At 40.7% G+C, this 27,741-nt stretch overlaps 1 protein-coding gene across 2 annotated transcripts in view; it reads left to right on the top strand.

Moving 5' to 3' along the window:
* Positions 1–224: 224 nt before the first annotated feature.
* Positions 225–27,741, top strand: part of PLCL1 (phospholipase C like 1 (inactive)) — a 228,928-nt gene continuing 201,411 nt past the window's right edge. Inside the window, exon 1 of one of the 2 annotated variants that reach the window (XM_055718758.1) lies at positions 225–780. In XM_055718758.1, the coding sequence (XP_055574733.1) occupies positions 508–780 (273 nt within the window). In that variant the 5' untranslated portion in view covers positions 225–507. The remainder of the gene's footprint in view (positions 781–27,741) is intronic. The other variant, XM_055718757.1, reaches the window with a different exon arrangement.

Raw genomic sequence — 27,741 nt, 5'->3', positions numbered from 1 at the left:
TCCGCACCCTCCAGCTCGGAGCCGCAGCGACGGCGATCGGGTCCGGCGGCTCCGCGCTCCCTCACAGCCCTACCTGCCCCTGGGCGCGCACCGCCCAGCCCGCCCAGCCCCGTGTTCCGCGGCACGCCCCTCGCCAAGCCTATTGGCTGCCGGAGGGGCTGCCGCAGCGCTGAGTGGCCCGGCGCCCCGTCTGTCAACGCCGCCTGTCAAAACACGCCCGGCTCCTGTCACAACAGAGCGGTGCTGCGGCGGCACTTCCTGCGCGCACGGCGCTGCCCGCCGTCCCCGCCCGCCGCGCTCCCCGCGCCTCCGGCACCGCGGGGGCCGCCGAGTGCTGCCCGGGCACCCCCGGCTGCGGCGGACGGGCATGGCTCCTCCGGGGAAAGTTGGCGCCATCGCCGCCGTGCCGTGAGGGGAGCGCCGCGGGACGCTGTCCGTCCGCCCGTCCGTGTCTGCCCCCTCCGCCCTCTCGGCGCCCCGGAGAAGTTGACGGTGCTCGGCGGCACGATGGCAGAGGCTGCCGGCAACCGAGAGCAGCCGGCGGCGGGCCGTGCCCCTCCCGACGCCGCGCACCGTGCCGAGGAGGAGCCCGAGCCGGCTTCGCTGGACGCCCCGGCGGCGGCCGCGGGCAGGAGGCGGGAGCGCCGCAGCGGCGTCTCGGCCGTCGGCGCTGCAGAGCGCTTCCCCGGCGGCAGCCTGGGGCCGGCGGCAGCAGCTGACCCCGACACCTGCCTGCTGGAGGCGGCTAAGGCCACGCCGCGGAGGAGCAGCATCATCAAGGTAGGGGCGGGCTGCCCCCGCCGCGGAGTTTCCGCCGGTCCCGAGCTGCAGCCGCCTGCCGGCGCGCCCCCGCCCGCGGGGCGGCAGGGGAGGAAGCGGGGCAGGACAGCGGCGCCGTGGGAGCTCGCCGGCGAAGGGCTGCGCGCTCCCTCCGCGCAGGCGAAGCAGCCGCTGCCCGGCCAGCACCCAACAAGGGCGACGGGGCCGCGTCGCTGCCTCCCCCGAGCCCCCTGTGCGCCCTCGGCCCAAGTGGCTGAGGGAGGGGTTGCCCTCGGGGGGGGGGCGGCCGATCCCGGGCGAGCTGCTCTGTGGGGGGGTCCTGCTCCTGCCGCCGCCGCCGAGGTGTTGGGGTCCCGCCCGCACTCGTGCGTGCCCCGCGAAATTCGTAGCGGGGCAGCTTCCCGCCGAGTTGTGAAGTTTTTGTCTAGCGGCTCGTATCTGTTCTTATTTAATATTTATGAAGCACCCGGAGGCAGAATGAATAGCTTATACAGCGATGGTTTTCTTTGCTCTCGAGTAGCAAAATATGCAGTGTCACAAATTAACAGAAGGCGTGTTTGGAGACTTAATGTGGTACAGATGGCTACAGAGCAGTACCGTGTGTTTCACACCCTTTATGCGGAGTTAGCAGGTCGGGTGTGATCTTAAAAGCTTCCGCCTTTGTTATAATCTGTTAAGGAAAATGACCTTATGATTATCTTTATCTGTTGCCGTTGTCCCTCCCCCATTTAATTTTTAAGAATACACTGTGTGGTTTCGAATTAAATGGAATCTTCTTACAATCTTCTTAAAGTACGTTGCTAATTGCTAGTTTCTGGGGAGACCATGAATGAAGTCTCCTGGGCAAACTTAATTCACCATATGGTCGCACGTGGTCCTCTTGTAGTGATTTGCACTTGGAAGGCATTGAGAGAACAGTGAAGTGAGACTTAACTTCTGTAAATGTGTGAAGGCGCTGGGCAGAGCTCTAGCTCAAGGCAGGAAGCGAAGAACACAGGTTTAGTTCTTAGAGCTTGGTATATTCTTTCAATGGAGGAATAGATAAAATATTTGGGTTTTGCATTTTAAAGCTTTAATAGTCAGAGGAGACCGAGGTAGTTGAGTGCAAAAGATCCTTGAGGATCGTTTCAAAGTTCCATCTTGAAATATTAACCCGTAAAGTCTAGCAAAGCATTGAAGCATGGCTTCAGTCTTCTAAAGGGATCCACAGAATGTGATGGGAACAGTTCCAATCTGAAGTTACATAAATGTGTAAATGCTTTACTAAATCAGGACCAAAGTTCTCTAAGTGTTCTGTTGGAATGGTATATTCTTTTGGAATTGTGTGAAGGTTTAAAAAATAAAAAAAAATATCTTGGATTTAAATGAAATAATATTTTTATAGACTATACCAGTTCTGGGGTAGATATGTATTAATGTTGTTATGTAAGGAACTGGTAAGGCATCATCTGAAAAACTGAGTAAACTTAAGTTTCCTGTGCTCTTAGGAATGGTGCATTCAAACTAGAGCAGGTGCAAAGAAGGATAGTGAGGATGGGTTGGTAGGGTCAATTGATAGAATACTGCGTGAGGGAAAACTTGATTTCTAGGACAGCATTGCCTTTAGAGCAAAGGATGCCCATGCACAGATCCAGTCTGGAAACTAGAAAGTTACTCCAGTCACTGTAAGTGTCTGGAATGGGGTCTTATGATAGGAATGGAATAGAAGAATACCATAATTCATCTTCAATTTGGCTGTTCAGCTGATGAATTAAATTAATAACATGGTTGTGTTCTGATAGCAGGTATCTGAACTTGAGAATTTGCAGGCTATGCATCTCTGAGGCGTACTGTTGGGATCCCATACAGAGCATTACATTCATTTTCCCACTAAGTTGTCTCAGTGGTGTATGGAAGTGTTTTGAATCACAGTTTTCCTTTGGCATTACACTAGTGAATAGGAAATACTTTTAACTTGGGATAGGAATTAAATAATTTAATTGTCTGCATCTTTCAGGAACATCTGCTGCACTAGGAAATGTTCTTCAGGTGTTGAATACAAATTCTAGGTGGAATTAAGATACCCCACCCCCAATTTATTTTACCTTTTCTGTTTTTTCAGGACTTTAACGTGCAGCATTGTATGTTTTGCAGGGGAATTATTTTTACAATATTTTGTTATATTTATTTTACTCTAAAAAGTCTAGATGTTCATATAAATCTATAGTCAGAATGGTATTTCATTGCTTGCTTTTGGCTAATCTTGCCAGCTGAAAAAGGGGAGTTTAAGAAAGGAAAGGAAGTTGTACTTTAAGGACAAGCTTTTATTCTGCAGGAGTTGAATGCTCTTGCCTTGTTTTCCCATTTCTCTCCCAATTATTTAAAGGTATACTTTAAGCATGAGTGGTCTCACTGAATTAAGCAAGAAGTTAAAATTCTGTAGATCTCGATGATCAAAGTATACTTCTAACAGCATTTTTTTTTTCTCAGCTGTCTCCTCCTAGAACTCCGTAAGTTTCAAGCTTAGCATCTGAGCGTGCATTGCCAGTGGAAGCCTGACTTACGTTGGAGTGTTTTGGCATCCACAGTGTAACTGTGAGCTATGAAGGACTCAACAGGGACTTGCTTTAAAAACCTTTCCTGCAGCAAATTACATTTGGCATATACTGCAAGTAAAATATGAACCCTTCTTGATAATCTTCAGTGCATTCATGTGTTCTATATTTGGCTTTAGAAACAAGAGAACTCATTTATATAAAAAGAAGAAAATGTAGCGAGAATATTTTTATTCCCATTTTGCTTTGCTAATGTTCACAGCTTTGTAGATTGAGGTAAATTTGAAATAGCATTAATCAGAAATAGTTGTAAATGCTCTTGTGCTTTAGGGAGTTTTTGTAATACATGTGTATTAGTTTTTTGTTTGGTTTTGTTTCATTTTTAATGCAAGGAAGAGGTAAATGGTCTTACTACAGAACTGGAGCAAGAAAGATTTTTTGCCATGGGAAGTCTGAAGTCCGCAGAATATAATGGTTGGGAGGCAAAATTAGAGAAAGGGCAAGAGAACACAGAAGTTGACCCACTTTTGAAGAAGCTTAAAGATGGACCATGCATTGGCTAAATTATTTGCCAGATGTTTCCATTTCTTGTTTTCTTGTGTGAATAATCCAGGGCCAATTGTTTGCAAATAAAATGTTAATGGCAACCACTTTTAGGTCAGGAGACTGTCTAAGACAGTGCTTGAAGAACTGGGTTTCTTCTCTTTTACATGTAACACTTTACAAGCCTTCCTGTGTGGAGTTTTAAACAGAGCCGACTGATGCTGTTTTCCTTCTGGCATGTTCCTTCTGACAGTGCCATGTACAAGCATTTTAATAAATGGGTAGGAAGGCTATGTCATTTGTTATGTAATACCTACTGAAATATTTGGTAACTTTTTACCAAATTATTTCCCAGTCGGTTCTTATGAAACTTCACTCTCTGTTTTGGTTGCATGCAAGACAAAATTTTGGGACTACCTGTTGTTTTTTTTTTTCCTTCCTAGATCTTTGTGTCAAGATACTGTAGCAGATAAGGCAGCTCTGTATTATGTTAACAGCAGACTATGCCCGTGAACTGAACTTGAAGTAGGAACTGCAGAGTCAGACTTCAGTCACAGTAGAGCTATGAGGCCTTTCACTGAAGTTCTTCCAAAGACTATTTGCTTCTGTTTCATGCACACTTGCTTTTTTTTTTTAACTCCTTTAAAAGCCTGTTTAGCTGTCCTTGTGATATACTAGTAGTCTGATGACTGTAAGGAATAGGGTTTTGCAATTGAATTAATTAGTGAAAGTATATCAAGATAGCCAGCTATCTTGTTTCAAGAAATTGTATTTTTCCTAGTGGCATTTTTAGCTTTTAAAAAACCGAACATGCAATGAAAAGGAATGAGGCTTAGTTTCTTCCAGTTTGCATTGTGAAGTGTGGCGAGAAAATTTAAGTGTTTTAAATACAGGATACATCTGTCTATGCAACATGACTGTTTAAGACTTTTTCACAAGACAAGAGTTTTTCAGGACTGGTAACTCTTACTTAGGGTTTTGCTATGTAAGCTTGCGTTTAGATACTTGCTACTTAATGATCTAAAACTATGACTATGTAGGATTCATTAAAGCTGATTAATTAGGCAACAGCCCAATGGTGATTTTATCATAATTGCATTCTTTAGTATATTCTTAAGTACTCTAGAAAAAGAGGAAAATATTAATAGAGAATACATTAAAGTACAGAGTGCAGCCTAAAAAGGTGTAGAGAAGGGCAAGAATGACATGCCTAGCCATGGAAAGACTGCCACAAAACAGGAAATTCATCAGATTGGTCTGGAAAAAGGTAACTGGTAGGTGATATTTTAATGTATGTAAATTTCTAAACATTGTGGAGAGAGAAACATGGAACTGCTATTCGCTGTCTTTCACAGAATGTAAAGAAGTAGGGGAAAGCCAGTGATAGTTGTATAGCAGCAGGTTTAAAATAAATGAAAGTATTTTCTGATGCAGCATGTGGTTAAATCATGCACTTAACAGCCACAGAAAGCTGTGGCAGTCAGAAATGTAAATGGGTTCCAGCAGATTTAAAATGACAAATTGATGGAAGAGAGCTTCACAATGCACCAAAGGCATCTGACTTACACAGTCCCTAAACTACAAGTGGCTGAACATTGCGAGGCTACGGCAGGGCATTGATAGCTCTGCACTTTCCTGCTTCTTATGTGTCTCCCCATGCATGTCGTCCTGTAGCTGGGATACCAGCCTAGACTGACCTTTATCTAACCTGGTATCTATTTGTTAAGAAAAACTTAAATAGACTGTTAAGAGATAGAGAAGACTCTTTTCCATTGTTGGTAATGTAAAAACACTGTAGAAGTAAGATTAATCTTCTCTGTTAATTAGTTATTTAGAATTAATTATATTTTTTGCCAGCTTTACAGAAGAGAAGCATTTTGGAGATATTTTTTGGATTGCTGCAGCATAGCTGTAGTCTTTATACTATTTTCATAACACTGTGCCTGTATTCCATACACCACTTTCATAAGCATCTACTTAAGACAGGTTTGAACAGAAACTGTACTGGTTGTAGACCTGCTTTTGTCAAATGAATGATATCCAGTTGTTATCCCTGAAGCTGGGCGGTTTTTCTATTGAAGTGTTGCATTTGTCACTAAGATACTTTTTCATGGAGGGCAGTAGGCATTTCAGACTGAGGTTTAACCCCTGCCTCTTCCCAGAAAACAAAACAGTGTTGGTAGGTCCAGTATGGCTGTGCTTGTGATGATAACATTGTAGTGAGAAGGATTTAGGTGTTACAGTTTTTTGTGCAAGGTATTTTTAATAATCTGAAGCAATGCAGACCACATTCCACTGAAGACCTAAGTGTATGAAATGGGATTCAGATGCAGAATTTGGGCATATGGGTCTGATGGAGCTGTCCAGAAGGCTTACCTAGCTTCTTACGCCTTTCAAGGAACTAAGTTTTGCCAGAAAAACATTCTACAGGGATTTATTTTTTTTTTTATTGTGCATGACCAGAGGCACTTATACTTGCTGCTGAGCATTTTAATATGTACCTTGTGCCCGAGTCAGTCTATGAATAGTAAGTGAAGATTTCTTTCCATTCAATTTCTTGGAATTTTTCATGTTTAATTTAGACTTTCTGTTTCTGATGGTTGGATTTGCCACAAAATAAAATAATTCTGATTTCCAGCCATCTCTGTACTAAAGTGAAAGGTTATTTAACTTCTGCTCAAGAAGAGCTTGGTGCCTGGCTAAAAGACTTAAATGTGAACCTTGACACTGACTTGTGTAAACTTTAGTTAGTACTTTCAAAAGAAACCAAACCCCAACAGCCTACATCCAGGCTAAACTGCTTTTATTATGCAGATTTGTCTGTCATGCAGCCTGCTAACTGGAGTATTTTTCTTGTCAGTTGGTTCCATATAGCACAAAACATAACACAAGTAGTGATCTCATTAAACATGTGGGTAGAGATGGGTAATAGCATTGTGTTTGTGGTATCTTTCCATACAGGATCATAAAAGTTGAGATAATTTGAATGCCTTGCACTGAATTAACTTCCTTTTTTCAAACTGGTGAGACAGTATCCTTACTGTAGGATACTAGCAAGTCTGGTGATCTGCAAACACAAGTTCTGGCAGGTCTTTACAGGAAGTCATTTGATAGGTTTTCTAAGTAAGAGGTAGGAGCTGTTGTGGTCAGGAATAAGAGATGAAGTTGGTGATACTGGTTGATTTCTTTTTAAAGTATGTGATGTGCATAAAGACTATTGTGCAGAAGTACATAAATTATGATTAAAAATAAAGTTCTGTTGGAGTAATGGTGCTGGTGGGTAGAGCAGTGGTGAAGGAATGCTTTCTACTGTTTTCCAAATATGTTAAGCAGCTGTTAATAGAACTAAGTTTTCAGATCTGTGCAGAGACGCAAATCCTGTTTCTTATGATAATGTTTTATTCATTTGGTAGTTCCACTGAGATCAACTCCATCTGTAACAAAAATGTTTTATTTGAGTTAATGGTATATTTTTTTTTTTCTGGCCTTCCCAGCAGTACATGTGAAAATGCAGGCAGTTACTGTAGAGCAAATAATGCATCCTCTGTGGTGAACCATGTAGCTGATCATGCTCATAAAAATCAGCATTTCTTTCAAGGATGTACCTGGTAGGTGTAAAGTTTGGAAACACCCTGGTGATTTTTGTAAAAAATGGGGTATGATGATTAATATAACATTTTATTACACATGTATTCTAGGTTGTTGGGTTTTTTTCTTTTGGACAATATGACTTGGAAGTTTTGACATGCATGTCACATTTAGGAACTACTCAGACTTGATTCAAAAGTTAAGTTCTGCAAAAAGAAGGCTAAATGCTTTTACCAAATACTAACAAGTTCTGAAGACTGAGATCTTTGTATGTATTGGCATAGAAGTATATTTACAGTCAAAGCCTTATTCTTAACTCTTTCTGTATCATGAACAGTTTTGGTTTTGAAGCCTACTTATGTAGAATACTGTCTTCTGGGGGAATCTTTTTATGCCAAAGTTTTGCAGTTTTAGTGGTTATTGAGCCCCTTCCTGAAATGTGTTTAAATTACTGAGATTATTGTAATGGTTTAAATTAGTTATTAGGAAAAATGTCTTCACCAAAAGGGTTGTCAAGCATTGCAACAGGCTGCTCAGGGAGGTGGTGGAGTCACCATACCTGGAGATATTTAAGGGACATGTACATGTGGCACTTGGGCACATGGTTTAGTGGTGGACTTGACAGTGTTGGGTTTACTGTTGGACTTGATGATCTTAAGGGTCTTTTCCGACCTAAATGATTCTATGTTCATTTAGTTGTGATTTATTGTTAACACGTGTATTTTTTAAGTTGAAAGTCTCTGACCATTAAGACTGTGTACAGGCCCTAATTGAAATAATAACTGGAATCAAACAGAGATGAAATATTCCTCTTGCAGAGCCACTTACATCAACAAAATTAGTCTTGGGACTATTTTGGGCAGCATGCGTCAGGTAATGTTACTGCGATATGTCTATTTAAAGGTGCATCAAAGTATGAAAGGTAACTGACACCAAAGTATTGCTACTTTGCAACTGTACTGCGAGGATTTAAAAAGGATATTTTAGCTGTAAATGTTAGCATGAAGGTGTAATTCTCCTCCTGAGTTGCATGCTCAGGGGAGTGTTAACACTCACACTGTGTCTTGGATAATTCTAGCAAAAACAGCTACAGAAAACATTTATTGTATTCACACTGATTATCCCCCAGAGGTTCTCCATCCTGCTAGATCTCATCCCTCCCGGCTGACCCATGTTGTGCTGCTTTGGTACTTCTTTGAGGGGCAGAAGGAGCGTGCTGCCTGGTACCTTGTTCAGAGACTCATACAAAGTGGAAATTAGTTTGAGTACTGCAAAGTTGACATGTATTGATTTGCGGGAGTGTAAATGCCTACAGCAGAAGCAGGTTGGTGGGTAATTAGGACTCCAAAATCATCATTCTTCACTGGAAGTTTCTTTTGATAACTTGGATACAACTTCTGAATGGGCAGTAAGAATCTCTCTTTGATATCTATTCAGTATGAAGCTGGCTACTTAATTACATACCTTTCAAATAATCCTGCAATCAGATAAAGCGTAAAGCTCGTGTCTTCTTATTTTATGGACCCAAAGTCTGTCAAGCTATGTGGAGCAGTGATCCTCCCACCTTAATTTGGATCTAATTATCTATATTGTATTACAGGTAGGCATAGCATGTTTTTAATTTGTTAGACAGTTTTGATGGATTGCTGTTCTGTTTTGATTGTAAGCTACAAAATTTTATTTAGCTCTTTCAGATAAGTTTGTGGAGAAAACACAACAAAAAAGGGAGTTGCTTAAATAAAATGCAGGGTGCATTTGTGATTTAGGAAAGGCCTGCTGCTTATGCAAACATGGCTATATCCACCTTGCTTTTGTGTGTATTGCTGTACCTTTCTCTGTGTTTTGTGTTGATGTATCTCCTAGAAAGCGTATCTGCTTAAAAAGAAACAAACCAAAACCAAAAGAACAACAGGCCAAACAAAAACTTCTGCCAGGGCTATTGATAAAAAAGATGCGATGAATTTAAGACATTCTGTAACATTGCATCCTACTGCACTGTCAATACATTTTGAGGAGTATGTGTTCTGTAGTGACCGTGTGAGAACGTTGGCTACACCATGTATGCAAGAAAAAAGCAGGAAGTGAATAGGAAGTAAAACTCCTCGATCAGGAATCAGATGCTAGTGCTCAAATAACTGGCAAAGCCATGGGGCAGAACAGAGTGAGAGCATGTCTAGAAGCTCAAGTGATGTTCAGAAAATTGGATTATACATAATCCAAACACTGCTGGGAGGGGCGGCTGCCATGGGGAGCAGGCAAGGCTGAAATAAAACTGGGAAGCCTGACTGGGAGCTTGGGCAGTGGAGTTAGGAGTCAGCCAAAAGTGCGCAAGCAGGGTAGGGACATGGTGAAGGGCAGTGACTAAGACTGCAGCGCTGAGCTCCCTGGCGGGGAAAGAGTCCTGCAGGGCAGAAAAATAACAGCTTGTGTCCTGAGCTGAATTGCTTTGGTATAGCAGTCTCTTGGACATGTACAGAGCTAGAGGTGTGTAGGTATTTAAGGGGAGTCATGGCTGAATGATGTACAGTTTTGGGTAGAGTGGGGGCCTGTAAGAGAGGGCACAAGGCAGTTTCCAGGAGGCCAGAGGGTCCTTTTTTTGCCATGAGCACTTATGGCAGCTCTGGTGGAGGCAACAAGAGGAGGATGAGCGAGGGCTGCCCTGGTCCTGCTCTTGCCAGCTCGGTGGTTGAATCTGATTCCTTGCATCCCTCTCTTCCTGAGTGAAGCTCATCAAACATTCTGGGGCATCTCCTATTAAGCTTTCCACATCCCCATGGTGTTTAGGCAAGTTTTACTGTTCTAAGTTATCATCACAACGGTGTTTTTATTTTATTTTTGTCAGGATAATTTTTTGAGAGAAGAGATATTCTTGGTGGATTCTGTCAGGTTTAGCCTCCTGTTGCTATTTGCATGGAACAATAAAAAACATGTTTTCCTTAACACTAGATTTTTCTCTTAAGACACTTACAAAATACAGCATAGGCAACTCTCATTGTAAATGTAAATGAGTTCTGGATTCTTGCGTTGATTTTTTTATAAGCTGTACTTTTGTTTGGAAGACTCATGTGATGTAACTTTTTTCCTTTTAAATTTAATTTTAGAACAATTTTCATAAGTATCTGATTAGAAGTTGCATTTTGCCCAGCTAAAGTGAATGCTGATCTCTTCAAGCCAGAGCTATCAGGAGAGAGCACTATGAATGAATTACTGTAAGTTCTCCTTTCTTTTTCCAAATGAGATTATGTAGGAGCTTATTAAATTAATTTAACAAATGTAATCGTTTAATAAAAGAATTGTATTCCATTGAAGTATGACACACCTCCAGGCTACCTCATATAAATACTGTAATAAAAAATTCTGTGAGTGCAGGCTAAAAAAAAATAGATGTTGGAATTCATTAAACATACGAAAAAAGACTTTCTGCAAATGTTTTGTGTTCTGCAGTAGATGGAGCCCAGTCCTGGACACTGCCTGCAAGCTGCACAGCTCTCAGTGGGCACGCTGTGCGTGCGGTCTTCTGGGGCTGGCCATGCTCTGCGGGGAACACCGAAGTCTTGGCGCTGGAGTGAAGACAGATTGTTCTGGGAAATATGTATGGATGTATCCTGAAGGAGGTCTCGTCTTCTAGCGTTACGTAAAATTGGTTGTGCTTATGTATGATTTGGAAATGCATGCCATAGTATATATAGCTTGTGAATTTCTTTCTCAGTGTTATGATTCACAGTGGCAGTTGCTCCCTAAAGCAGTGCAGATTTTGAGTATAAAAGTAGTTTCTGCGGTCTCTGAAATCACTGGCAATTTTCCCATTGCTATCAGTGAAGGAAGGAATGGGTTGAACTTAAATACCTAATCACTGAACCCTGTTATTTTACGTTGAAACCATCTTTTTCAGGCTTTTAAAGACTTAAAATGCTGTTAATTTTATTATGCTGATCCTACTTGAACTAGGTGAGGTTGTTTGTCATACCTGTATCACTTTAAACCCAAACATTACTGGTGAAGAATGAATTTTAGGGGGTTGTTTCCAGATAACAGTTGCTCTTATTAGAAACACACACAAAAAGTGAGTTGCTGTTAAAACTGAGATGCAAAGAGAGAGATGACTTAATAAACAAATGTACTTGCTGTGAGTTATTTGCTTGGCAGTGCTGCTGGAGGCAGGGTTTGTTTGCTGAATGCACATTAACAATTCTGTTCATACTCAGTACTTTTTTTTTTTTTTTTCCTCATCTTTATGGATGAGAAGGAGGCACTTTCATACGTAGTGGTGAGGTACACAAGTCTGATGGACAGGAATAGTGCTTAGAAGTAGTTCATTTCAATGAACTGATACAGATCTCATTGAGACCAAATCAGAGACTGTTCAGACTTCAGAAAATTCTCCTGATATCTTTAGTCGCCGCGGAGTGTTCCCTGCAGCAGTACCTCCCAAATTTGAGGACTCGCTTTTTTAAAACTATTATAATTACTTAAATAATCCTGGGCATAGATTACATAGATCACTCCAAGGACTGTGGTGTCTTTCTGCAGAGAAGCTGGGTTGCAACAGTAGAGGTGGGGGGATAACCACATTTTTTGGCTTGGGAGCGTGAAATGCGACTGTGCTAAGCAGCTTGCTTTGCCTCGGCTCGGTAGCCTTGCTGGGAGGGTGTGGGGCCCAGGTGAAGCTTAAGTGCTAGGAAAAAAGGTTAATTTAATGACATGAAATTGATAATTTGCTTTGATCGATGGAAAGACTAAGTATCTTTTCACTGTAACCACATCCCATGAGCTGTGAAATGCTGACATACAAGCACTTGTGATGAAATCTTGTGGCTGTTGGAGAGTCATTAAGAATTCCCTTTGCCCAAAGAGCTCACCTTTCTGAGGGCTAATGCCCAGATTCACGTTTAGATGCGAGCTGATGCCAGATGGAGCATCCTGTTTACCAAGAAGAGATGAAACTGAAGGAGGAACAGAGCGCACATTAGGAGTGCAGAGGTGCTGGGAAGCAGCGCCTTGCTGGTGCCCACTTGTGGCAGTGCCTGTGGTGCCTGGAGAAGAGACCAATTTTGTTGCTTTTCAAAGAATCATGATTTACGTAATGTGAAGTAAAAATCCCAAAGCTTAAGAGCACACTCTGATCCTGTAACAATACTTTGCCTTCCAAATAGGAGAGGACCATACATTTTTATTAGGTTTCTTAATGGGCATAAAATTGACATACAGTTGGTGTCTGGCTTTCGCATATCTCTTCTCTCCAAAGAAGGAACTGTGTATTTCCTTCAGATCAGCTTCTAACTTCTCCAAAGATACTCATCTGTCAGCTTGAATAAATGGAGCTATATCCTACTGCAAGTGTGTTTGGCTTTGTTTTTAGAAATTTGAGGATTTGAAAGGAACAGTGTGGGCACAGTGAGGAAAGATCAGCTTTCTAACATAAAAAGGCTACAACATTTTCTGTCTTGTTTGAATAGTTGTGAGGCAAAATACATGACCCTGCTCAGATGTACTGTTTTTGTGGTGTAGATGTGGTATAATCCAGAACTTTTTATTTCATTTGAAATGCCATTTACTTTGTTTACCTATCTGAACACCTACTCAGGGATCACAAAATGTCTCTAACTTGTGTTGTGGCATATTGCAGCCAGGAGCACATATTGCACAGTTCTCCAAATACCATTCAAGGAAAACACTGAAGTGTTTACGTGTCTGGATAGATGTATGTTCTAAAGAACATAGTTCCACTTGCTCAGTTTATTATCTTCCCATCCACCTACCTATGTGTGTTTCACGCACACTTTGCATGACAATAGAAATTCACAGAACATGTTAAATTGACTTTTTTAGGCTAAATTTTGCATTATTATACAATTTTAGCAGTGGGAAATGGTAATGTTGTTTCCTGTAATGAACCCAAGAGTTAAACTTGGTAATTATTACAAAATACAACTTATTTTCAAAAGGAAAAGAAAGACTATTTTAATTCAGCATTACAGTAGATATGTAAGAAGGCAAAGTATGGTTTGCGCTGTCAAATAATTTGCATATGTTGCAAGGCCAATGGCCCTTTTCTTGGAAGTTGGAGATGATGAAGGGTGTCAGAATGACCAGAGAATGCAAAAGAGAGGGGGGGAAAGGATGGTGGATTTGCTGGAAAACTGGTCCTGAGCTGGCAGTTTCTGCAGGAAGCTGCTGTCTGTTTTTCTCTCTGGCAAAGAGGGGTACAGACTATTTTGTGCTGCTGAGGCAAACTGCAATCCGGAGCACTCTGTTAGGCCAACAGAATTGCTTGCACTGAGGTGTTGCAGGCCTGAGATTTTGTTTATTCTTATTTAGGCCTGTTGTGTTAAAGAAGTATTTGATTCATATCATATTTAGGTAGAAGAGACTATTCAGGAGTATTTGGCAAAGTTCTGGGTATTGGAAGTGAAGGTTATCTTCCTAAGTGCTTAGTATTGGCAGTTGTAAATGAATGGCATCTTTCAGGATAAGACCATGAATGTCCCCTGTGGAAAAACACGAGTTACTTGCAGTTTGGACAGTGGGAATTTTTTAATCTTCTTGACTGTGTATATCGAATGCCAGCTATACTCAACTATACTGTTGAATTAATAAAACAGTACATGAATCTGGGGGTTTTGGTTTGGTGGGGTTTTTTGGGGTTTGTTTTGGTAGTGGTTTTTTTTGGTGTGTGTGGGGTTTTTTGGGGTTTTTTTTTTGTTAGTGGCTGGTTGTCATGTCTATCTATATTTTTAGTGGCTGTTCATAGTTCGTAGGCATTTTCTTTTCAGGAACTTTGTACGTTTCCAGTTATGGGTTTATATCTGAATCCATGGGCAGTGTTTGGGTATAATATTGCATTACCCCTTTGGGTTTTATTATGCTCCAGTAAAGTAATGATTGGATGAATGCAAATACAGAGGTAAATGATCTGAAAGAATAATATTGTAGAAAAGGTGTAAACATGCTGAGTGTTTGTATAACTTGATATAACCAGTTCTCAGATAGGGGTCTTAGGTACTCATTAATCTGTACAGCAGATTTTGCTCTGTTGCAAAACTTGGAAGATTTCCTCTCCCATGTTTTTGAAAATACTGTGGGGTTTGTTTGTTTCTTTTGTTTGGGTTTTGGGTGGGGTTTTGCGTGTGTGTTTTGCCACTGCATTTATAATGCATGCTTTACTTGCTGTATAGAAGATTTTACTATGTCAAGAAAGTGTTTGGGGTACCTGCCACACTCAGCTGTATAGATAGTGGCAGTTCTGCTGCAGTTATAATTTTAAACCCCTTCTGGAAAAGGCTACAGAAACAAACTTGATGAGCGTCTAAGACTCCAGACATTAAACATCCTTCTGGAGGGACCTGCAACGGCTAGACACATTACAGAGTTGTTAAATAAGCTTCTAATGGTGTCAGATGAGCCACTAATAACCAAAGAATGCCAAGCTTTTCTCTCTTTCTGTGATGATTTAGTGATCAATAGCAGTAAAATAACCCAGGCAATGCACTAGGGAGAATTGCTGCTCTTCTCAAGTGGTTGTTTAAGATAAGCTTCGTGGTGTTTCCAGTGATAATAATGATTAATGCTTTCTTTGCTGCAGACTGCGCTATTTTTTTTTCTTCTTCGTAGTTTGTATACTATATGAGAAGTTTACCACTGTCTCTCACAGCAGGTCACTACCAGCCATGCTTAATTAATTGACTCGTTATGATGATGGATTTGTATTTGGTTTTACAGATCTGTCTGAGTGCCTTCTTCCCTGAGGACACCGCTGTACTTTGTTCTGATAGGTGTGAAAAACAAGAAGAAAAGTTTAACTGCCCCTAGAAGCCTTCAAAGAGTTGGAGGAGAACAGCCTAGGAAATGATTCCCTGCTCCTCGTCACTTTAAAGTATGTTGTGCATTGTGTGATTGTGTGCTTGGTAGGGGAGAGGGACTGGCTGGCTAGAAGAGAAAGCAGAGCTTATGGAGAGTTAACTGCAGTGACCTGTCCTACGTAATAGTGTATAAATATTCTGCTGGAGAAGATGCTGCTTGTGTTCATTACTGTACTGTATGCTTGAAGCCAAAATGCAGGGAAGTACAGAATGGCTTGGTATCTTAATATAGACTACAAAGGTTGTGGTGGACCTACAGAATACTCCAGGGAAGGGGGAAATGTGTCATGAATCCAGTTCAAACTGCAGTTCAAATTTTTGAATAACATTTCTCCTGTGATTATTTTTTTCTGTATGCAAGGGTAATTTGTGTGTGCAAGATTCATCCTGTTTAGCTGTACTTTGTCTGTTCTGTGAAGCCAGTGTCTGATGTTAAAAGTTGGGAACAGAGGACGCACATCCTTGAATGTGTCTGCCTTGGGCGAATAGGCTGGATGTGTTGAGGAGGGGAGCAGTGGAGGGAGTTTGCAGTGTGACTCAATGAGGCCTTGACTACGTATTTCTAACCTTTGCCAGTCTGGCAGCCATTTTTAAATAGCTGCTTTACCTCATTTTATAGCCAAATACTCTTTCCTATTTTTTCAATCTTATCTTGGCACTTAAAAATAGCACTTTTTATTTTATTGCAAAGCAAATGGTCACCAGTTAATAGTGAAGATCGTTAATTCCATTGTCAAGTTAAAAAACATATATCTGCAACCTTTTTGTCTACATAGTAAAGTGTTTTTGCCCTGTATTGGAATTAAATCTATGCTGCTTTGAAACTATTGGGAATGTGCTCGCAGTGTTCCAAATGGCTGGTCAGGCCACAGTGGACTTGATCAACTTGTGAATTTTGACTCTGATTTTTTTTTTTCTTTTTTTACTTGCTATCCACCATAACCTTCTTACTCTCAACTCAGAATCTGCTCCTTGAATTTGATCTGTGGCCTTGCCTACACTGGGAAATTCTCAGGAAATGGAAGGTGAATTGACTGAAGATGTCAAAACATACGTAAAAGCCCAAACTAAATCCGATTTGATGACTGTCAGGAGAAAATAGTGCTTTTACTTTACTGTCATTGTGATTCCCTGCTAGTGCACGTTCAGCTCTCAGTAACGTACATTTTGACTTCATGCATTCAGCCACTAAGTCTTTTATTTCTGTGCTGCCCCTAAGCAGTTCAAAGCAAAGTATCAAACCAGTTCTTTCAGTGCTTTTGGGGTGCTGCCTGAGGTTACCTTGCACCTCTGTTACAGTATCAGGGTTTGCCAAAACTGATGGGAGCGATTCACTGTGGTGCTAATACTGGACTACTTAGAGCGACAATATCATGTTGTCAACAGACTTATTGAGTAATAGTGTGGTTTAGCTATTCTTTTTAATCATGCATTTTAAAACTTGTATTTGACAAAAGTAATGGAGCTGTGATTACTCTTTCTGTAGCACGCTCTACAGTGTCTCAAGACTTCAGAATATGGAATGATAGTTTCTGCTTCAAAGTTAACGGGCTTATGTAGGAGTTACAGTGTTTTTATTTCTTTTACCACCATGGTACTGTTTAAAGCTATATTGGTTTTGTTGCCATAATAATGTAGTGGTGAGTCTTCAGATCAAGCGTGTAGTGATAATTTCAGAGGTGAAAACCCCATGCTTTGCCTTTTTGGGAAGGAACACAAGGTGTTGGACAAAGAATATAAAATGCTTCATGTGCATTTAACTTTAAGATTAATGGTAAGAGAAAGACAGGCAGACACTCTCTAATTTTAACATTTACAAGGACATTATGCAGCACAATAAAAGTTCTGTTTTTCTTTTTAATAAACTTCTTCCCCAAAAGCAGTATGGTTACAACACTGATTAAAAATAGAAGCTTGGAGAAAGAAATGAGAAGGCAAGAAAAGACAGTAAAGATTCTTTTATTGAATGAGAAAGGAGTCTTTGCAATGAAGAAGCATCACTTTCTAGAAGGATAAGACTTTTAAACCTCTGTATTAGAACAGAATTTTTTTTTCCTTCTCCATCCTAGCTTTGAGGATGTCAGATTTTTTTCTGTCTTGTGTTTGCTAACAGTGAGGTTAAAGAGGATGCAATGTCTCTTGTGCTGGGGCTGCTTGGCTGCAGCCCAACCTGGGTAGCCAGTCTCCCTGCTGGCAACGGCTGTCCAGTCTGCGTGACCGCAGGGGGTAAAGCATTGCTCCCTTTGGAACAGTTCTTACCAAAACTGATGTTAACACCTTTGTCGTAAATATGACAAATATTGCTTGTGCAACAAGTCATTAGTTACTCATAGCAACAGTTGGTTTTAAAATCTTAGTATGTTTATGTCTTGTTATCTTTCTGCAACTGATTCTTCCTTTTTGCACAGAAGAATGGAGATTATATATACATCACACTCCCAACTAATGTGAAAAGGTGAAGAGTCTTGGTTACAATCCTGGTTAGTATTCAGTATTCACATATTACTGGACTGTGTCCTGAAGCTGTTTACATTTCTTATTTTTCCAGACCGATAGAATTATTTCAGTCCCAGAACTTCCCTTTTTCAGTGGAATGATGACACTTTCTTAGCTTCATTGTTTTCTGCTGTTTTACTGGAAATACTTTTTTTTTTTTTGGCAAGGCTGAAGTGATTTCACCTTGGGACTTGGTCAGCTCTGATGGAATCTGTATGTTCTCACCAGGTTGGATACCTTCCCTTTGGACTTCCCCTCCCCTCCCCTCCTGGAGCTGCTATATACAGCGTGGCAGTGTGACAATCCAGGCAGGTCATAAATAACTCTTGAAAGAGGCTTTGCTAGAATCGTAAATTTCTTTGCTTTTTGGGAATCCTTGACTCTGAGAACCAATTCTCTTCCTGCCCCATAGTTTTAATTCTATTTCTCAAGTCTCAGCGAGTCAGTTGGTTGCTTTTAAAGGAAGCTTCCCCCCCTTACTTTTTTTGTTTTTGAAGTATTATGGTGCCAATGTAAAACCCCTCTGCCTGTGAGGAAGAGGGCTTCTGCAGATGTGCTGAAAACCACCCAAGAAAGGGATGGAACTGAGGGGAAAAGACATTTCTCAGACACACTCTTGATTGCCAGTTCCTGAAATCGAGATCTCCTGCCACTATATAAGGAATCAGAACTGCCTGTCGTTTCACTCTTTCCTCCTCTGCCTTGTAGAGTTGTTTCAAAGATGAACTTAGTTGTCTTCCTACACTCCCTTTGGAATTCGCCAACATTGTTAATACTTAACTATTTTGGAAAGAAGCCTCCAAATAGTGTTAAATTTTATGGGTCCTATAAATTATAATTTCTGACTATAAATACTAGGCCAAAAATATATTCGGATTTAAATTATCCATACTTAAATGGATGAGGAAAATAATTGAAGGATACAGGTAGTATTGTGCTAATTTGTTTTATAGAAAATAATGGCAAGAGCTGCAGTGATTGAACAATGTAATGAATTATTTGAATAATGTGTTTGACAAGTGCTAAAAAACCCCCTCAACCTGCACTTTTTAGGAGCAGAAATATACTTTCCTAAGATGTGTACTTTGGATACAAATTGAAAGGGATTTCAGAATGATCACTTCTGCAGCCAAGCAAAAATACAATTCCTTAGAGGCTACTGTTACCAAAAGTCAGCAAGTTATTATTCTAGTTAAAATCAGTGTCGTTCTGTTTTATTTTTCAATTATTTCTTGTTTTATAAGGTTACAACCATGGGAACGGGAATCTGATGTCTATGAAATAGCTATTCACACTGCTTTTGCAAAAAACCTTGACATATGTGTTTCTATGGAAAAAGTGGATTACTTTCTCAAAACTCTTGAGACTTTCAGGGTGGTGAAACCTCCTTTTCCCACAGGAGAGACCATCAAGAGAAATGTCCTTGGTGGTGGGCACTAAACAGCTGTTATTCTGGGTATTGCATATTACTTATTGGATATAAATCGATATATTAACCTGTTTTATTTTTCAGAGATTATTTTATCTATGAGAGGGTCTGGTCTACAGAAAAACCTTTATTTTAGTGAATTGTCAAATAGAAATAAGATCTTCTTGAAAAATAATCTCATACAAGGTGTAATTACAATGTTGTGAAAAGCACCGGGGAGACTCTGAATTAGTGTAGTCCAGGTTTTGATGGGGTTTGAGCATCGAAATGACACTTCCATAGCACTTCTTGGTGAAAGAAAAAACTGTAAGTTGTATTCTTTCTCAGTTGTAATCTTTCTTCCGACCTGTTAATGCTTTGATCCTACGAGCCCATTGTTTTCCTGCCATGTATCAGCAAGACCTTTAATAATGTCAAGTTAAGTGTACATGTAACTAATTGCAGGATTGTGGTTGAACATTGCTGTGCGCCAGATTCTGCCTGGGCCTCCTGGAGAGAGGAAGGATTCAGTACTATGTTTTCCCTTGTATCACCACTTCCCACAGCATATATGGGAGAAGTGCACAGTCCAGCTACTCTGCCTGCAGCTGCCGAGATATACTGAAGGGGAATGAAGGGTCACACACAGTGCCTTCCTCTTATTTTCTCATCTCCGGGCTTGTTTGGAGCAGACCTTGACAGAGGTGTCGACCAGGTTCTGTAGAACCAAGTGCTGAAACATTTCTACTGTAACAACTTCTCTGTATTCATCATCCTGCTTTGCAGGTTTATTGCAGGTATAGATGGCCTTCAGTAGCAAGTCATCCTCTGTACATACACAGTAGGCCAGCACACAGATCTGAGATCTTTAAGCCTACATGCATTTGCAACATGGGTTTTTTCTTTGTCTACATAAAACTCATGTTGGGAGGCTATAGTTTAGCGTGAGTAGTAGTGAGAACTGAAAATTCTGCAATTGAGCCTGGTTTATTTCCTTCCTGACACTTGTTCTTCTGAGTGTTTTTGCATGTAAAAGCTCTCATTTCTTTTCTTAAGGAGTGAAGAAATATCAGCTAAACAAACTCCCTCCCCTCCCTCCCCTCCCCCCCCCTCCCCCCAAGGCTATTCCAGTAATGACATGTAACTAGTAAAAAGACAAGTAGATTTCTCAGTCTTTTTTTCCTTCTGAAGAAGCAAATGGTGTAGGTATGAGCTTAAAGCATATTAAAAAAAGTTTTAACTGCTACTTTGAGTGGCTTTGAGTGGCAGAGCGGTAACTGTGGTACTTCTTATGAAGAAGAGGTATTCATAACTAACTACCTATTACTAATTTCTCCCGCCAACAGATTACTTAAGGCCAAGAAATTCTCAAGTCCTATCTGCAATTCCTAGTTACTAATCTTGGGGGGTTTAATTTTTTTTTTTTAATTATTTTTAAGTGGCTATTGGAACAATTCAGGTAGTCAAGGGGACATATTTTCTGGAAGTTTTCCTTTTGGGAACTGTTTCCTCATTTCTAATTACTGTACTTGGATCACATAAGGAAAAGCTGTGTAAGATGCATATTGTGTTGTGTTCTAAGCAGAATTTTCTTGCCAAGGTCCAGTTGCTAACACTGTTTGTGACTGTCCTTTTGAACTCACTGCTGATGCTGACAGAGAGGTGGATGCTGCAGAGTTCGTTACTTCTGGCAAGAGTCTCTGTGGCTCTGCACTTGGGTGGGGAGGCTGTCTAGGGAGCTGCGTGTCGGTGCTCTCCCTCCTGTGGCAGGATGGTCAGCCCTGCTGAGCGTGAGGGGATGTGGCAAGGCGTTGAGGGTATTTGAGGAGCAGCTTCAGGCACTCAGGGGTAGGCACTTGCAGTGGTAAGAGAAGGACAGGGAGGCTGAAGATACTGCTGTAGAGCTGTGGGGATGTGGGGCAAGTCATAGAGGACACTCAAGTTTTGTTCATTCCCCAAAGCTTTTTGATCCGCACAACGACTTAAGTGACTTCCACCTCTCATTTTCAAAGATGTTTATTCAAAAGTGTCATTCCTTATCTTTCTCATGCTAATTTATTTTACAGTGGCTTATAATGAGCATCGTTGTTTCCGTGTTTTTCTTCTCACTGCAGAGTTGCTGTTTGGTCTCACCACAGAGTTTATGTACTGAAGTGTCCTTTTGCTCACTCTTCCTCCAGATGCCTTGTTTTTTGATAGCTGTTTTCTGATGATCCAAGCCTTGGAATAGTTGAATGTGTAAATATTTTTATTGCATCTTTGTTAAGCAACTTATTACTGCAGAACACTTTATGACAGTCTTCCAGTTCCAAATAAAGAAAGCTAACATGCTTTCCCTTTTTCCCTGGGAGCTACAAAACTTCACATGTTAAATGTCCTTCCTACTGCAAAACAGTATTATAAAGCAATGCACTGCTTTCTTGACTAGCATGACCATTAATTTAAGAGTGTGATGGTTTAGAACAAACAGCCTCCCTTGGGTTACTTTGCTGGTAACTCCTTTCCTGTGCGGTAGAAACCATTGGTTCAAATTAAGTTTAGATTCAATTAATAGTTCTCTTACACAGTTTGGGTAAGATGAATTTTAGCTTACTATTTCATATTACGATATTAAAAAAATCCAATTAACTGAAAGCAGAAAGAAAAGGGTTTATTTCTCAGTTTATCTTGTAAATATCAGTGGAAACTGATGTTTTCCTTTAGTTCTGTTATTAGAGGGGTTGAAGAGGCCAGCTTTTCTCGGGCTGGGTGGGACCTTCATCTAAGTACTGTCTCAGTGATTCTTCCAAGGTCTAAAGAGGTCTTAAAGCTGATGGATGAATTATTATTTCCTCTTCCTGTCTTCATTTTGTCAATTTTGTTGTGAAAGTAGAGGTAACTGTACGCTTGGTTGCAAATGGAATCCTTCAGGCTTTCCATGAATGCTGTTTGCATTAAAATACTCTTATTTAGCAAAACCTTGGGTTTAGGCTGTTAATCTAGGAAAGTTATTTAAATTATTAGTTGAGCCTTCTGAGAGTACTTTAACAAAATGTTTATGGACTTATATCAAGGTGAATTAGAGATTGGATTTAGAGGAGGAGTTTTTCTGGCATCAGTAAAGGATAACTGCTACTGTGCTGAAGCAACCTCAGGATAACTAGCTATGGAAGAAACTGCTGGATCCACTCATTGTAATATGCTTTGGATTGACTTTTACTCCCCCCATCACCCTCTCAATAATAATAAAGATAATGGTTTTTAAAAATGTGTGCAACGAAATCATAAAAGGTAGCAAAGACCTCACTGCATTGGCAGACGATTGTAGTCCTACTGTAGTAGCAGTGTCTAGCCTTGGAAAGAAAGCTAAGCTTGGGATATTAAATTGTGTTGCTATTACATAAGTTTCTATAAAAGTCAAATTCAAGGATAAATTTGGATTAGATGAACCTTTCTGGGGAGGCAACTATGTTATAAAAAGAAGGTGATACAATTCTCTCCCAAATGACACTTATCAGCTGAAAGAATGTTGGTTTGTCACAGCTGTGCATCAGGGATATGCAAAGAAAACACTGTCATTGAGACACAGAGGTGTTAGCCTGTAAATGCGAAAATAGCTCATAAATTTTTTTATTCCTACCCAAGCAATTCATGTAATGCAAGCAGAAGTGTAGTATGTTCTGCTATGGAGTGATACAATATGGGCTCGAGTACTTTGAGAAATGAGAGGCTTATCCCTTGGATTATTCATTCTAATCGTGGCAATGGACTTTTAAAGCACCACTTCTGTATGCATGGGTCTGTTCTTTGCCCTTAGTGTCAACCAGGCAACCTCCCACTGAATTTGTGATGTAAATCCCTATGAAAGTAGACTGAGTCAGATACTGCCTTTCTTTACCCATTGCAGACTTGTGTGTGGGGCTTCATGGATATTAATGGAGGCAGTTTGTAAAATAAGAGTGTGATAGGGCATTGAAGTAGTTTGCCCATGTGGACACTTTATACCATCTTTAGGCTAATATAATCTCAACTGTCTTTGGGTGGTTTTACTGATCAATTCTAATGTTGGATTAGAAACATTTGGCAAAGTTCTTGTGGTTCTTGTGTCATGATGGTTCACATTAAAAGGAGGGTCTTTTCTGTGCCCTGGTGAATGTTTGAAAAAGAAGGTTTGTCTTTGCTGCAGTCTGCACCTTCAACGTTGTTTGCAGACAGATCTCATCCTTGTGCAGTGGATCTTCTGTTAAGGTGTGCAAAGATGCTGCTTTAGATATGTCACCTTTGTAAACTCTTCTGTCACTTGCCGTTGTTAGAAGCTAGTAAAGTCAGGTCTGATGTATGCCATCAGCAACAGATGCTATGGATTCAGTAAAGTTGGTTTGTTGCTGACCCATAGGAGTGTTCCATGTGACTGGAGTGAGTTAATACTCTCAGGATCAAAACCACACCATTTTGTGTGAGTTTAGATACATATAGCACACATTCAGCAGTGAAGCTGTTCTTCATGTGTGATAATTGAGATTAAAGAAAGGGTGCGAGACTGATCTGCCTTACACAAGCATTCAATTAAAACCCAATATATTTAGATCTAAAAAGAGCAGCTGCATTTATTTAGCCCTTTTCTGATATAAACACAAACAAGTGATTTAATGGAAAATAGAAATGTGAAATGTTGTATGATCTAAGTGTCTTTGACATCAGTTGGGTCAGGACTTTGCTTGGAGCCTCTGCGTTGCGAGCCCATTTGTAGCAGATCATCTGCTTATGATTCTTTACGTGTCCAAAGTCAAATGGCTCAGTGTAAGACTAAATAAATGAGTACAGATTTGATGAGCAATACGGAAATTATTGGCCCCCTGGACACATGGACTGCATAAGTACCTATGGCCCAGATCCCAAGGTACACTTACTCTTCTTGCTCTTCTGCTGAACAAAAAGATGAGCAAAAGACATTCAGTGTTATTTGGGGTGGCATTTCTATAGGCAAGTGTGTTATCTTTAAACTTTTAATGAGCTTCTGCAACAGGCAAGAGACATAAGAGAAGAAACTTTTTCTTTACAAATAAAAAGAAACTGAACGATTGCTTCAGTCTTAGCTGTTTTCCACTGACTGTGAGTGGTCTTAAAGTGTGGAATCAGTTTGGTAAGTAAATTCAGGCTCATGAAAAGTTACTTTGCTCTTTAAAAAAAAAAAAATCTTAATTGGTTTGCCTGCACACTATGGAGTTGCAGACAGCTTTTAAGCTCACAACTTAGTGTTGCTTTTGAAAAATTCAAGGTCAGTTGTGGTAAAGCAGTGTAATTTTTGTGGCTCTGTGGACAGTAACTTGATTTTGTGAGGAAGTGGCATAGCTTTTAGGAATAAGCAGCAGGTTAGAGTTTGAATTAAAGCAAAATCTATTTGAGGACTGAACTATTTGGTTCATCTCCATATTAATTGCTATTATATGTCATTGTCCAATTTTTATACAAATGGGATAAGAAGGGTTAAGTACTGCAAGAGGGACAGTTTTGCAGCTCATCTGAAAATGGAGTACTAGGCAGATGGCAATGTTTTCACAAAGTAGAATTTTTTTTCAGTCTTAAATCAGGGGGTTGGTCACATACAGGAGTTGTACCTGGGTGTGTGCTTCAGCTGATATGTAACCTGCAACATTGTTGAAGTCACCAACGAGCATAGATATGGAAACCGAAATGGTGAACCACCATAGCTGATGTACTGCTGATAAGGATGTTGCAAATACTTAGAGAAGATAATTTTCATCAATATTAATGATTGATTAAATTAATGATGAGGTATAGTAAAGGGTTAATTGTTTACTAGAGTTTAGCAGCAGCTGCTGGCAAACAGGATTTGTAGATTTCTCCCCATTTGTGGGCATTGTAAAAATAAACTGGTTTGTATGCAAGACTCGTGGTTCAGTAGAAACCTTATCGTACTGTTAGCAGGGAAGACCTGCTAGAAACTACTAGTAGCTCTCAGGAGAGCTCAAGGTTTTATGTATGTTGCAAACATTAACTCCCAGTTAATCCTAATAATTCTGTTCCTCAGGCTGTACTCCAGCCTTATCAGCGGGGAAGCAAATCATGCTTGTCTCTCGATGGGCAGGGAGGAGAACAAGCTGTGTCGTACCCCAGGGAGAAAAATGGTGGCTTTACTTTCTGTTGCACTCCAGCTTAGGCTGTAATGCTCCAAAAGAGAAAAGGCAGTGGGGCTGAAGACTGCTCAGAGAGCCGTGTCTGAATTTGAGAAATATCTCTGGCTTTGCTCACACTGTTTCAGCATCGCTCCTGCCCCCCCCCCCCCTTTTTGCCGGACTTATCAGCTCAGGATATTAGCTTGCTGCTCTCCTAATGCAGGGAGATGTTCTGCATACACACTTTCTGCCACAGTACATACTTGATCTGGAATAAGACCTGAAGGAGTGACTGTAGTATTGATAATAGGTATTAGTTTCAGGCTGCCAACTTCATGCACATTTTCAAGTAATCAATTTCTGCAGGATGGGCTTAAAGAGAGACTATGTTTTGAACAACATAAATACAAGGAGTTTAACATTTTTGCCATTATAACAGCTTGAAGTCTGCAACCCATTATTTAATATTTATTTGCCATTTTTATCACATTTCCAGAGCAAAGTGACAATTAAAATTAACACTGACACAGTAAATCCTGCTCTGACAAGCTTGGAAAATTCTACTCTCCCACTCAGCTAGAGTGGGTGATGGGGTTTGATGGGTGTAAAATATATCATTAGGGATTTTTTTCCCCCCTTTTACTCTCACTATAGGGGTATGTTCTGAGCTTGCATCAGTAAGTTTCACTAAATGTTGCTTTACCATTCCTACGATTCTTACTTACAAGAGCCTGCTTTTTTATGGCATTAATTACAGGAGTCACAGCCCCTTTGTATTGTGTTATTAATTTCCAGTTGGAAAGGCTTTATTTCCCTTGTCTGATTTTAGAGATGCTTTTTGCTATCATGGGCATAGCAACCAGTTCAGAGTTACAGCCTCTGAGTCAGTCAGTACAAGTGGTGCACAGCCATGGACAATCTGCTTAGTGCTTCAGCCTGATTTATTAGGAAACTGTATTCTTACCTACAATTAGTTGAAAGGAAGAGTTCAGTGACTGCCATGCCAGCCTGAACTTCTTGAAGCTTTGGCTGAAGAAAATGCTTAATGTATTGGATTTTTACAGAGATCCTGCTGCAGCGGGTGTGCATCTATTCCTGTAGGTGGGTATTTATGGTTTGCAGCTGTAGGACCAGATTGCAGCAGGCACCCTTGACTGCAGAGGGGACTGACTGCAGTGCTGTCTGCCCTTGTGGGAGGTGTGCTGAGGTAGGCATGATGTGTGCAGGGGTACTGTGTGGCAAAGTCTTCTGCTGTATTCTTTTACTCGGTAAGGGATGCCATGTTTTGCCTTCCATTTTGCTTTTCTGCTTGCCCAGGTTGCAGACACTTTTCCACACTTGAGTCCTTTTTCTTTGATTAAACTAGCTGAGGCATACTGCCAGTGTAACCAGCAGTGGGGCTGGTGAGACCCTGCCGTGGCAGGGGACAGAGAGGAGAGCTTTTACAGCTGCTCTCGTTCCTTTTGCGGCTATGGGAGGTGATTTTCATCTGGCTTCTACAACAAGGAACCTTTCTTTGAGTTCTGCATGTTACAGTGGATGCTATCTCCAGAAAAGCATTTTCATAATTCTATTGCGTTTACATGAGATACTGAAGAATAAACAACAGGAGTGGTGGAATATGGTTATTCCAATGTTACACTGAGTTTTAATTGAGGAGTCAGAAGGCTATTATTATAATAGTGGTCACAACCGTGATTAAGAGCCCACAGAAACCTCTTTGGTAATGCTGTCAGCAGGCTGCTGCTGTTGCTGGATGAAAGCTTGGTGCAGACTGTGTAGTGAAGGAAAAATGGTAGGGGGATTACTTCTCATTTGTTATTAGATCCAACCAGACAAAAAACCTTCTACCATTTTATTTCAGATCTGGAAGCAAACATAGCTGCAACAGATTACATACAAGGGCCCTTGCTGTCATTAGGGTTTTGTGCAATATTTCTTTTTGCATGTGCAGACTGTTTCGTTGAACAGCATGGAAAGAGTTTTGGAATCAAAATTTATAGTACAAATTAAATACATTTTGGGAAGCTGACACTTGAAATGGAAATAGTGGAGGAAAATTAACATATTGAACCACCCACTTATTGCTTACTCATTCTGTTTCTTGACATACTCTGTGTCTGCTGCGTTTTTGCTACAGCACAAAGATTGGGAGAGCTGATTCTTCTCGTCCCTTGCGTTGGTGCTCATGCTTGACAAGAGTATCATTTCATGTTGATGATCTTGGAAAACTATGCTGTTCATGCTTGACAAGAGTTATCATTTCATGTTGATGATCTTGGAAAGCCACAGGGAGGGGCAGACACCAGAGATAGACTCTCCCCTTTGCATTTTCTGGTTGCGGGCAGGTATCAGCTGTGTAACTTGAATAGCTAGGGAGTTCTTTAGCTCTTGGCTATATGCGTAATAAATTTTTT

The sequence above is a fragment of the Falco cherrug genome, chromosome 8 (genome assembly GCF_023634085.1).
Source record: "Falco cherrug isolate bFalChe1 chromosome 8, bFalChe1.pri, whole genome shotgun sequence".
In the NCBI taxonomy this organism is placed as follows: domain Eukaryota; kingdom Metazoa; phylum Chordata; class Aves; order Falconiformes; family Falconidae; genus Falco; species Falco cherrug.
This window is presented reverse-complemented; position numbering and strand designations above follow the sequence as displayed.